A 13,206-nucleotide genomic window follows, 5' to 3' on the forward strand; every position below is an offset into this window, starting at 1 on the left:
TCATTTCCAGCACATCCATCCTCCTGCGCACAACTCTATCCATAGCCCACGCCTCGCAACCATACAACATTGTTGGAACCACTATTCCTTCAAACATACCCATTTTTGCTTTCCGAGATAATGTTCTCGACTTCCACACATTCTTCAAGGCCCCCAGAATTTTCGCCCCCTCCCCCACCCTATGATCCACTTCCGCTTCCATGGTTCCATCCGCTGCCAGATCCACTCCCAGATATCTAAAACCACTTTTTCCAGTTTTTCTCCATTCAAACTCACCTCCCAATTGACTTGACCCTCAACCCTACTGTACCTAATAACCTTGCTCTTATTCACATTTACTCTTAACTTTCTTCTTCCACACACTTTACCAAACTCAGTCACCAGCTTCTGCAGTTTCTCACATGAATCAGCCACCAGCGCTGTATCATCAGCGAACAACAACTGACTCACTTCCCAAGCTCTCTCATCCCCAACAGACTTCATACTTGCCCCTCTTTCCAAAACTCTTGCATTTACCTCCCTAACAACCTCATCCATAAACAAATTAAACAACCATGGAGACATCACACACCCCTGCCGCAAACCTACATTCACTGAGAACCAATCACTTTCCTCTCTTCCTACACGTACACATGCCTTACATCCTCGATAAAAACTTTTCACTGCTTCTAACAACTTTCCTCCCACACCATATATTCTTAATACCTTCCACAGAGCATCTCTATCAACTCTATCATATGCCTTCTCCAGATCCATAAATGCTACATACAAATCCATTTGCTTTTCTAAGTATTTCTCACATACATTCTTCAAAGCAAACACCTGATCCACACATCCTGTACCACTTCTGAAACCACACTGCTCTTCCCCAATCTGATGCTCTGTACATGCCTTCACCCTCTCAATCAATACCCTCCCATACAATTTGCCAGGAATACTCAACAAACTTATACCTCTGTAATTTGAGCACTCACTCTTATCCCCTTTGCCTTTGTACAATGGCACTATGCACGCATTCCGCCAATCCTCAGGCACCTCACCATGAGTCATACATACATTAAATAACCTTACCAACCAGTCAACAATACAGTCACCCCCTTTTTTAATAAATTCCACTGCAATACCATCCAAACCTGCTGCCTTGCCGGCTTTCATCTTCCGCAAAGCTTTCACTACCTCTTCTCTGTTTACCAAATCATTTTCCCTAACGCTCTCACTTTGCACACCACCTCGACCAAAACACCCTATATCTGCCACTCTATCATCAAACACATTCAACAAAGTGAGTATTTTGATATATATATGTATATATATATATATATATATATATTTTTTTTTTTTTTGCTTTGTCGCTGTCTCCCGCGTTTGCGAGGTAGCGCAAGGAAACAGACGAAAGAAATGGCCCAACCCACCCCCATACACATGTATATACATACGTCCACACACGCAAATATACATACCTACACAGCTTTCCATGGTTTACCCCAGACGCTTCACATGCCCTGATTCAATCCACTGACAGCACGTCAACCCCGGTATACCACATCGCTCCAATTCACTCTATTCCTTGCCCTCCTTTCACCCTCCTGCATGTTCAGGCCCCGATCACACAAAATCTTTTTCACTCCATCTTTCCACCTCCAGTTTGGTCTCCCTCTTCTCCTCGTTCCCTCCACCTCCGACACATATATCCTCTTGGTCAATCTTTCCTGACTCATTCTCTCCATGTGCCCAAACCATTTCAAAACACCCTCTTCTGCTCTCTCAACCACGCTCTTTTTATTTCCACACATCTCTCTCACCCTTACGTTACTTACTCGATCAAACCACCTCACACCACACATTGTCCTCAAACATCTCATTTCCAGCACATCCATCCTCCTGCGCAGCACTCTATCCATAGCCCATGCCTCGCAACCATACAACATTGTTGGAACCACTATTCCTTCAAACATACCCATTTTTGCTTTCTGAGATAATGTTCTCGACTTCCACACATTCTTCAAGGCTCCCAGAATTTTCGCCCCCTCCCCCATCCTATGATCCACTTCCGCTTCCATGGTTCCATCCGCTGCCAGATCCACTCCCAGATATCTAAAACACTTTACTTCCTCCAGTTTTTCTCCATTCAAACTCACCTCCCAATTGACTTGACCCTCAACCCTACTGTACCTAATAACCTTGCTCTTATTCACATTTACTCTTAACTTTCTTCTTTCACACACACACTTTACCAGATGTCTCCATGGTTGTTTAATTTGTTTATGGATGGGGTTGTTAGGGAGGTAAATGCAAGAGTCCTGGAAAGAGGGGCAAGTATGAAGTCTGTTGGGGATGAGAGAGCTTGGGAAGTGAGTCAGTTGTTGTTCGCTGATGATACAGCGCTGGTGGCTGATTCATGTGAGAAACTGCAGAAGCTGGTGACTGAGTTTGGTAAAGTGTGTGGAAGAAGAAAGTTAAGAGTAAATGTGAATAAGAGCAAGGTTATTAGGTACAGTAGGGTTGAGGGTCAAGTCAATTGGGAGGTGAGTTTGAATGGAGAAAAACTGGAGGAAGTGAAGTGTTTTAGATATCTGGGAGTGGATCTGTCAGCGGATGGAACCATGGAAGCGGAAGTGGATCATAGGGTGGGGGAGGGGGCGAAAATTTTGGGAGCCTTGAAAAATGTGTGGAAGTCGAGAACACTATCTCGGAAAGCAAAAATGGGTATGTTTGAAGGAATAGTGGTTCCAACAATGTTGTATGGTTGCGAGGCGTGGGCTATGGATAGAGTTGTGCGCAGGAGGATGGATGTGCTGGAAATGAGATGTTTGAGGACAATGTGTGGTGTGAGGTGGTTTGATCGAGTAAGTAACGTAAGGGTAAGAGAGATGTGTGGAAATAAAAAGAGCGTGGTTGAGAGAGCAGAAGAGGGTGTTTTGAAATGGTTTGGGCACATGGAGAGAATGAGTGAGGAAAGATTGACCAAGAGGATATATGTGTCGGAGGTGGAGGGAACGAGGAGAAGAGGGAGACCAAATTGGAGGTGGAAAGATGGAGTGAAAAAGATTTTGTGTGATCGGGGCCTGAACATGCAGGAGGGTGAAAGGAGGGCAAGGAATAGAGTGAATTGGAGCGATGTGGTATACAGGGGTTGACGTGCTGTCAGTGGATTGAATCAAGGCATGTGAAGCGTCTGGGGTAAACCACGGAAAGCTGTGTAGGTATGTATATTTGCGTGTGTGGACGTGTGTATGTGCATGTGTATGGGGGGGGGTTGGGCCATTTCTTTCGTCTGTTTCCTTGCGCTACCTCGCAAACGCGGGAGACAGCGACAAAGTATAAAAAAAAAAAAAAAAAAAAACATATTCATACTTGCTCGTTATAGAGGATGTTTGAGAGAGCTAAAGAGGGTGTGCTGAATTGGTTCAGACACATGGAAAGAATAAATGAGGAAATGTTGGCAAAGAGGATATATGTGTCAGAAGTGTGTAGAGCAAGTAAAACAGAGATCAAATTGGAGAAGGAAGGATGGAATGAGAATTTTTTTGAGTGATCGGTATAAGTAGGTGATGTGATAGGCTTGCAGAGAAGAAAGTGAATTAGAATGATGTGGTATGCTTGAGATTGAATGAATTGGAGTTTTGCAGTATACAGATAGTGACATGTTGTCACTGGTTTGAATCAAGGCTTATGAAGTGATCATGTAAAATCATGCAATGGTCTGAGGGCTTGGTTGTGGATGGGGGCTCTGGTTTTTTGCATTCTACCTGACAGCTTAAAGGATTGAGGTCATTTCTTCTTCCATGCACTTTGTTGCTGATGTGGGAAATGGCTAACAAGAAAAATCTCTATTAAGGATATTTAGATTGTTTTTTGTGGCAAATGGAGGATAGTAAGTCTTAACCACTTTAACAGTCAAACTAATAGTGTATTTTGATATTTAAAGATTTTCTTGGTGGAATATTCTTTCTTTATTGTAATAAGAATATTTAAATGGGATTGTACTGTCAGCGTTATAAGAAAATGGGTAAAGTGTGCAATCTAATAAAAAGTCAGCAATTATCTTATTTTTCTTTTTTTTTTTCAGGTTGGCCCTGTAGTTAAATTATGTATGGGTATTGAGCCAGCATTTTATGTTGACAGCGGCCCTCCAACTTTCTGTTTCAATCCATGTGGACATATGGCCTCAGAAAAAACAGTAAGGTAGGTTTTTATTACAGTGTTTACAATAATACCATTACATAAGATCATTGTTGACAGCTTCATACAAAATGATATTCATTCTGAAGAATAAAGAATTCATTTAGTGCATCAATGGCTACTCTTTGTTTGTATAAATTCAGTGATTGAAGCTACTGTAGGGGAACTGCAGTGATTGAAAAGGGGGAGGAATTTCTTTGGCACTGGTGTGTCACAACTGTTGCCTTCATGTCTCGTCGTAGGCAAAGGTGGTGGTATTAATGGAGGGCACATGGTGTTTGGAGTAAATTGTACCCTTGAGTGGTCTGTCCTACATTAGCTTTTGTGGCTGACTACTGATTACACATGTCTGACTGGTGCCAAACTTGCTGGGAGACCTAGATTGCTATTGTATTCATATCTGTTGAGTCATTGAACGTGGCTGGTTAGTTTCAGACCCCATGTAGCAAGCTTGTGCACTACATTTGTGTTGGCTGGAAATGCATTTACAGACACTTCCCATACTATTAGTCCATGAAACTCTTCACATTTACCATTTTACAAGTAATTTACGTATCAGACCTTAAGTGTGCTGTGTAGAATGTAAGATGTGCTCAGTGAATCCTCCCAGGATACACAGCTTAGATGTGTTCAGTGAATCCTCTCAGGATTCACAGCGTAGATCTGCTCAGTGAATCCTCTCAGGATACATAGCTTAGATGTGCTCAGTGAATCCTTTCATGGTACACATCTTTAGGTGACAGATATTAGTTTGAATGTGAAAGTTCTGAAATTTCTAGAATTAGTGATATGATTGTCTGGAACTAGCTAGATCTGTTATCTCCAGCAGTATAGGGTTTGTTAGAACACCATCTTCATTGTCATCATGCTCTTATCATTATCAACATGATCACCACCAGTTTTTATCGATCATCCTCATTACCAGCGTCATCATTACATAAGCCGAAATACATCTCCCTTCCCCTAAGACTCTCTCTTCATTCAGTCCATGGCTTAGCCATTCCTTTTTCTAATGATAGGTCTTTGTTGACTATAGCCGATAGTATATGTAGAAACTTCTGTTATACTACCTTTTCTCTTTTTCAGTTCTGACAGTACTGTAAATATGTCTCTCTCAATGAAAAAGCAGCTTTTTCTGGCTCTGTTCATTTCCACTTTGGGTATGTAATAGGTGATGGCTAGCAATGTGGCAGGCATTCACCCACCAGAGATGTAGTACTACCTGGGTATCAAAGAGGTTAGTGATGGTGATGCAGTGAGCCAGGACTTTGCCATTAGTCACATACCCAACCCTGGCCCAGGTCACAATATTTTTTCCTCACTTACATGTGGGCTGCTGGCATTCAGTTCACCAACTCGCACCTTTTTTTTTTTTAAATGAACGCTCATAGATACACATACACAACCTTTCACCTCCTCTCCAATTTTCCTTCCTCTTTTCAAAATGAAAAAACCATGAGTGTACAGCCTGTTCCAGTTTCTCTGGTGCTGAATCAAAATGGCACCACCAATTGAAGTTGGATGGTTAGGTCCCAGGACTCCCTGACTAACTTTATGTGACTTAGACCCCCTTCATTCTTATGAACTTTCATTACACCACAAATTATTCTCAAACATCATATTGCCAGCTCATCTACTATCTTCCTCCCTGCTTTGTATAGGGCCTATGTCTCACATCCATACAACGCCATTATAAACGCTATACCATCAAACATAGCTATCTTTGCTTTGACTGACAGTGACTTCTCTTTCCGAACACTTCGCAGTATGCCCAGGGCCTTAGCCCCTTCACATACCCTGTGATTCATTTAGCTTTCATAGTTACATTCCCTGCAATGTCCACTCCCAGGTATCTAAAACATCCCACTTCTTTCAGGTTCTCTCCATTCAAGCTCATATCCAAACTAACCTTCTTTCAACTGCTAAACATAGTATCCTTGCTTTTATTCACTTTTACTCTCAACTTTCTTTTTTCACACCTCTTCAGAATCAATCACCAGCTTCTGCAGTGTTTCACTTGAATATGCCACCACTGCCATGTCATCAGCAAACAACAAGTGACTCATGTAAGTTCTGTTAAAAATCATCCATTGAGTTTACAATATCCTGTTTTTATGTGTGAGGAAACCTACTGGCCTCTGTAGCAACCCAAGTGAGAATCGGCAGAGGTCCTTGATATGCTGCAAATATTCAGATAATTTTTCTGGCCATTTAGCATCTCTGTGGCCCCTCAAGAAAACTCTTTAGTAGCCTTCAGAGCTGGAGAAGAGTTAGAGAAATATATGTGAGTAAACATAAGATCCTTCTCATTTTCATTGATCATCGTTTTAGGTTAAGATCATTTTATACTCCTAAGTCTAAAAAATGAAAACAGTGAATTAGAGAAATAGATGCGATTAAACATAAGATTCTTCTCATTTTCATTGATTATCATTTTAGGTTAAGATCATTTTAAACTCCTAAGTCTATAAATGTAGCTTAGACATTGAAGCTTATTGATACAGTGGTTAAATTGATGAGAACTGCTATTGACGTTTGTGTAAATAAATTATACATTTCCTTTTTCCATAGCCAGAGGTTGAACCATTATGTGACATTCATTTTTTCATTCATTTCAAGCTAGAAGTTTCAGTTTTCTAAATTGTTTCTTACATTTTTCATATGTATATATATGTATGTGTGTGTGTGTGTGTGTGTGTATATGTGCGTATGTATGTGTATGTGTGTGTATGTGTATATGTATATATATATATGTATATTATCCCTGGGGATAGGGGTGAAAGAATACTTCCCACGTATTCCTCGCGTGTCGTAGAAAGCGACTAGAGGGGACGGGAGCGGGGGGCCAGAAATCCTCCCCTCCTTGTATTAACTTTCTAAAATGGGAAACAGAAGAAGGAGTCACGCGGGGAGTGCTCATCCTCCTCAAAGGCTCAGAGTGGGGTGCCTAAATGTGTGTGGATGTAACCAAGATGTGAAAAAAGGAGAGATAGGTAGTATGTTTGAGGAAAGGAACCTGGATGTTTTGGCTCTGAGTGAAACGAAGCTCAAGGGTAAAGGGGAAGAGTGGTTTGGGAATGTCTGGGGAGTAAAGTCAGGGGTTAGTGAGAGGACAAGAGCAAGGGAAGGAGTAGCAATACTCCTGAAACAGGAGTTGTGGGAGTATGTGATAGAATGTAAGAAAGTAAATTCTCAATTAATATGGGTAAAACTGAAAGTTGATGGAGAGAGGTGGGTGATTATTGGTGCATATGCACCCGGGCATGAGAAGAAAGATCATGAGAGGCAAGTGTTTTGGGAGCAGCTGAATGAGTGTGTTAGTGGTTTTGATGCACGAGACCGGGTTATAGTGATGGGTGATTTGAATGCAAAGGTGAGTAATGTGGCAGTTGAGGGAATAATTGGTATACATGGGGTGTTCAGTGTTGTAAATGGAAATGGTGAAGAGCTTGTAGATTTATGTGCTGAAAAAGGACTGATGATTGGGAATACCTGGTTTAAAAAGTGAGATATACATAAGTATACTTATGTAAGTAGGAGAGATGGCCAGAGAGCGTTATTGGATTACGTGTTAATTGACAGGCGTGCGAAAGAGAGATTTTTTGGATGTTAATGTGCTGAGAGGTGCAACTGGAGGGATGTCTGATCATTATCTTGTGGAGGCTAAGGTGAAGATTTGTATGGGTTTTCAGAAAAGAAGAGTGAATGTTGGGGTGAAGAGGGTGGTGAGAGTAAGTGAGCTTGGGAAGGAGACCTGTGTGAGGAAGTACCAGGAGAGACTGAGTACAGAATGGAAAAAGGTGAGAACAATGGAAGTAAGGGGAGTGGGGGAGGAATGGGATGTATTTAGGGAATCAGTGATGGATTGCGCAAAAGATGCTTGTGGCATGAGAAGAGTGGGAGGTGGGTTGATTAGAAAGGGTAGTGAGTGGTGGGATGAAGAAGTAAGAGTATTAGTGAAAGAGAAGAGAGAGGCATTTGGACGATTTTTGCAGGGAAAAAATGCAATTGAGTGGGAGATGTATAAAAGAAAGAGACAGGAGGTCAAGAGAAAGGTGCAAGAGGTGAAAAAAAGGGCAAATGAGAGTTGGGGTGAGAGAGTATCATTAAATTTTAGGGAGAATAAAAAGGTGTTCTGGAAGGAGGTAAATAAAGTGCGTAAGACAAGGGAGCAAATGGGAACTTCAGTGAAGGGCACAAATGGGGAGGTGATAACAAGTAGTGGTGATGTGAGAAGGAGATGGAGTGAGTATTTTGAAGGTTTGTTGAATGTGTTTGATGATAGAGTGGCAGATATAGGGTGTTTTGGTCGAGGTGGTGTGCAAAGTGAGAGGGTTAGGGAAAATGATTTGGTAAACAGAGAAGAGGTAGTGAAAGCTTTGCGGAGGATGAAAGCCGGCAAGGCAGCAGGTTTGGATGGTATTGCAGTGGAATTTATTAAAAAAGGGGGTGACTGTATTGTTGACTGGTTGGTAAGGTTATTTAATGTATGTATGACTCATGGTGAGGTGCCTGAGGATTGGCGGAATGCGTGCATAGTGCCATTGTACAAAGGCAAAGGGGATAAGAGTGAGTGCTCAAATTACAGAGGTATAAGTTTGTTGAGTATTCCGGGTAAATTGTATGGGAGGGTATTGATTGAGAGGGTGAAGGCATGTACAGAGCATCAGATTGGGGAAGAGCAGTGTGGTTTCAGAAGTGGTAGAGGATGTGTGGATCAGGTGTTTGCTTTGAAGAATGTATGTGAGAAATACTTAGAAAAGCAAATGGATTTGTATGTAGCATTTATGGATCTGGAGAAGGCATATGATAGAGTTGATAGAGATGCTCTGTGGAAGGTATTAAGAATATATGGTGTGGGAGGAAAGTTGTTTGAAGCAGTGAAAAGTTTTTATCGAGGATGTAAGGCATGTGTACGTGTAGGAAGAGAGGAAAGTGATTGGTTCTCAGTGAATGTAGGTTTGCGGCAGGGGTGTGTGATGTCTCCATGGTTGTTTAATTTGTTTATGGATGGGGTTGTTAGGGAGGTAAATGCAAGAGTTTTGGAAAGAGGGGCAAGTGTGAAGTCTGTTGGGGATGAGAGAGCTTGGGAAGTGAGTCAGTTGTTCGCTGATGATACAGCGCTGGTGGCTGATTCATGTGAGAAACTGCAGAAGCTGGTGACTGAGTTTGGTAAAGTGTGTGGAAGAAGAAAGTTAAGAGTAAATGTGAATAAGAGCAAGGTTATTAGGTACAGTAGGGTTGAGGGTCAAGTCAATTGGGAGGTGAGTTTGAATGGAGAAAAACTGGAGGAAGTGAAGTGTTTTAGATATCTGGGAGTGGATCTGGCAGCGGATGGAACCATGGAAGCGGAAGTGGATCATAGGGTGGGGGAGGGGGCGAAAATTCTGGGGGCCTTGAAGAATGTGTGGAAGTCGAGAACATTATCTCGGAAAGCAAAAATGGGTATGTTTGAAGGAATAGTGGTTCCAACAATGTTGTATGGTTGCGAGGCGTGGGCTATGGATAGAGTTGTGCGCAGGAGGATGGATGTGCTGGAAATGAGATGTTTGAGGACAATGTGTGGTGTGAGGTGGTTTGTTTGAGTGGGTAACGTAAGGGTAAGAGAGATGTGTGGAAATAAAAAGAGCGTGGTTGAGAGAGCAGAAGAGGTTGTTTTGAAGTGGTTTGGGCACATGGAGAGAATGAGTGAGGAAAGATTGACCAAGAGGATATATGTGTCGGAGGTGGAGGGAACGAGGAGAAGAGGGAGACCAAATTGGAGGTGGAAAGATGGAGTGAAAAAGATTTTGTGTGATCGGGGCCTGAACATGCAGGAGGGTGAAAGGAGGGCAAGGAATAGAGTGAATTGGAGCGATGTGGTATACCGGGGTTGACGTGCTGTCAGTGGATTGAATTAAGGCATGTGAAGCGTCTGGGGTAAACCATGGAAAGCTGGGTAGGTATGTATATTTGCGTGTGTGGACGTATGTATATACATGTGTATGGGGGGGGGGTTGGGCCTTTTCTTTCGTCTGTTTCCTTGCGCTACCTCGCAAACGCGGGAGACAGCGACAAAGTATAATAAAAAAAAAAAAGTATAAAATGAAAACAGTGAAAACCCCAATACAGCATTGCATACCTGTTTGTAGGTTTAGTTCACAGTTTGGACTACACAGTTTGAACTGCTGAAAATTTAATGTATGTCCGTTTACTATCTTTGGTACCATTTTTATCATCCATTCACACATCAGTTTAGCTTTTTGCTTTCCCACTCTGCCAGTCTGCCTCAGTCTTTATTCACGAGTACTGTGTGGCATACTACAATATTAATGTACTTTTGTTCTTAGTTTTTTACCTTAAATTCATGTCTGCTAAGAGAAAAGTGGGTGGTTCAGGTGTTGTTGATTTTTTATGTAATACTGTATATCATTCTGTAGAGCCCTGAGCACGGACTGAATCTTACTCTTTGATGTCAAAGCTATGACACCTTACATGAAGCAACAGCTTCTGAGGTCCCCATTCAATGAAACATATTTTTTTATCACAATACCACCCTTCCTGTTAGTAGAGTCCAGATCCTTAAAATATTACCTGTGACACCTTACATGAAGCAACAGCTTCTGAGGTCCCCATTCAATGAAACACTTATATTTGTTTATCACAATACCACCCTTCCTGTTAGTAGAGTCCAGATCCTTAAAATATTAGCAACACTTCTGAAGTGCTTTTGTCAGTATGATAAGAAAACTACTGCACTGTTAAGGGTATTAAGGAAAACAAGATTTTATGTTAAGTGAATTAAGAATGCCCAGAAGTGGATCATTGGGATCCTGAAAGTCTGGGAACCTAATCTGAGTTATTATTGATTATGTACGTAGCATTCATCTCATTTTCAAGGAACAAAAGCCCCTAAGTATAGCAAGGAATACTGTATTGATCACTTCTCTGAAGAACATTTTGCCCTTACCCCACTTAACATTGAGAATTCAGTGAGTTCACCAGAGGCTGTTGAGGGGAACATCTGTTTTTGCTCATCCAGAAAGTCTGAATACCTCCTCAGCAAGGCATATATGATTTTTTTATTAAGACTGGTTCTTTTAGCTCAACCTGGCTTGTATGTTAGAGACCTGAAGTCAGAAAGGTGGCTTACACTCAAACCTTTCTGAGGAGCCCTCCTATGGAGAAGACTAACGATAGCTCTTTGACATTCCTCAATACCATTGTTGAAAGTTGAATTACCCAATAGTTGAGAATCAGCCTTACATGATGGGTGGTTAGCATACTTTGAGACAGGGGTTTGCTAATGTGCTGCAGGATATGTTCAAGTTAAATCTTTTGCAATGATTTTCTGTTGGTGAAATAGTTTGCTGTAGCCCTTCTTCTCCATGTAGAAATGCTCTTACAGCTCTTAGGACAGACTAGCCTTAAAGAAAAAGGAGTTTTGAAGGCCAAAAAATGTTGTAGGTTGGTGTCCTGTAAGCAATTATCCAGGTTGCTTTTCCCACCTTACCTTCCCAATCTTTTGAAATATATTCTCGTAGCTGATGATGACCACAATCAGTATGACATCCGTGTTCCAAGAATCAGGAGGTAACCAGTGTGGCAGGCCAGTCAGCTGGCAGGATGATGATTTCATCACCAAACGGATTTTGCTGATTATCAGAAGGGAACCTGGACAGAGCTGGGGCTATAACCACTGAGAGGTAGTTAACAAAGAGTGAGAGGCATAAGCCACAGCATAGGGCAGATGGTTAGAGGGCTCTGATCCTCACGGGTCTTTGTTAATTTCTAATAGCTTAAAGGGAGAAGAACACCTTTATTAACCATGAAATGGAAATCACTGAATTTTAGCATTGTGTTCATCTGTTTTATTAGGTGTTCTCATAGCCTTTCAGGGTTAGAGAGGATTAATTTTTGTGTGATTTCAATTATTTGTATGTATATACCCGAAAGCCAGTGTGCTTGAATTTTCATTTAATATTTTGAGAATTGCCTGTGAGTCTTTGACTTTGACATTGTTTAGGTGGTTGGTGGCCATAATTATTGGGAAGGAATCTGCATGTGCCACTTTGTTGAGAATGAGGGGGGGAAAAATTTTCATGATACAAATAGAGGTAGTTAGTTGAATTTTACGTAGAATAATGATTTACTTTGATATTCACCAACAGGTATTGGGCTGCAGTACCTATTCCTCATGGAACTAATGGATTTCATGCAGCATGTCCATTCTGCGCTTCACCACTAGAAGGTGACCCAGGGTTTGTCCGACTAATATTTCAAGACAATTGCGATTGAATTCCCTCCCTTTATACACTGTAGTTTTATGTATGGATGACCTCTGGAAATGTATTTCCACCCTTCAGTTTGATTTGCACTCAGCTTATTTTGTTAATCATGCTGTTTATAGAGAGTGAACCTCGAATACCACTAATATATATCATGAAACTTGTGTTTTTTATGCATCTAGGATATTGCTTGTTAAATTTTGTAAAATGAATTCATTGATACAACCCAATTAAGTGGGTTATACTAGCCACTAGGGGATGGGTGCTATGGTTTGAGTAATATTTTGTGATTGCTAATTGACTGAGACTAGCACCCATAGAACTTTGCAACTTTTGCAGTTGACTTTACGGCCACCCAGCATGCTGCTGCACACTCACCTCACAAAGTTTTATAGTCAGTGTTTGCACCTAAAACACATGTTCACTCTTAAAAGTACTGAGTAATAACCAGTATATTGAACTAGTTTACTGGTATTAAATTTGTAATTTACAGATACCTAACATATGTTACACTAACACATCAATAGAGAAAGTAAAGTTTGTGATGTTAGGCCAACAGTACTTGTGTAGTGCTTTGGTTAATACTGAATGCATTATAAATGAAAATTTTTTAGAGTGAAACTTCGAAAAATTTACCAATTTTGTACATTTAGCATCATCAGGAGTTGCTTATGTGATAACCCTGTTTGAGCATTATCAGGAATTGTTCATGTGATAACCTAGGATATTTTGAGATTGAGGGGACTGTACAGGTTGA

The 13,206-nt window shown here is 41.2% G+C and overlaps 1 protein-coding gene across 2 annotated transcripts in view; it reads left to right on the plus strand.

The window, feature by feature from the left end:
* Pli (E3 ubiquitin-protein ligase pellino) overlaps positions 1-12,609 on the plus strand; it is a 198,518-nt gene extending 185,909 nt beyond the window's left edge. Inside the window, exons 10-12 of one of the 2 annotated variants that reach the window (XM_071656595.1) lie at positions 4,070-4,185; positions 6,170-6,248; positions 12,333-12,469. In XM_071656595.1, coding sequence (XP_071512696.1) covers positions 4,070-4,185; positions 6,170-6,203 — 150 coding nt within the window. In that variant the 3' untranslated portion in view covers positions 6,204-6,248; positions 12,333-12,469. Of the gene's footprint in view, positions 1-4,069; positions 4,186-6,169; positions 6,249-12,332 lie in introns of both variants that reach the window. The other variant, XM_071656594.1, reaches the window with a different exon arrangement.
* The last annotated feature ends 597 nt before the right edge of the window (positions 12,610-13,206 follow it).

This window comes from Panulirus ornatus, chromosome 63 (assembly GCF_036320965.1).
Source record: "Panulirus ornatus isolate Po-2019 chromosome 63, ASM3632096v1, whole genome shotgun sequence".
Classification (NCBI taxonomy): Eukaryota; Metazoa; Arthropoda; class Malacostraca; order Decapoda; family Palinuridae; genus Panulirus; species Panulirus ornatus.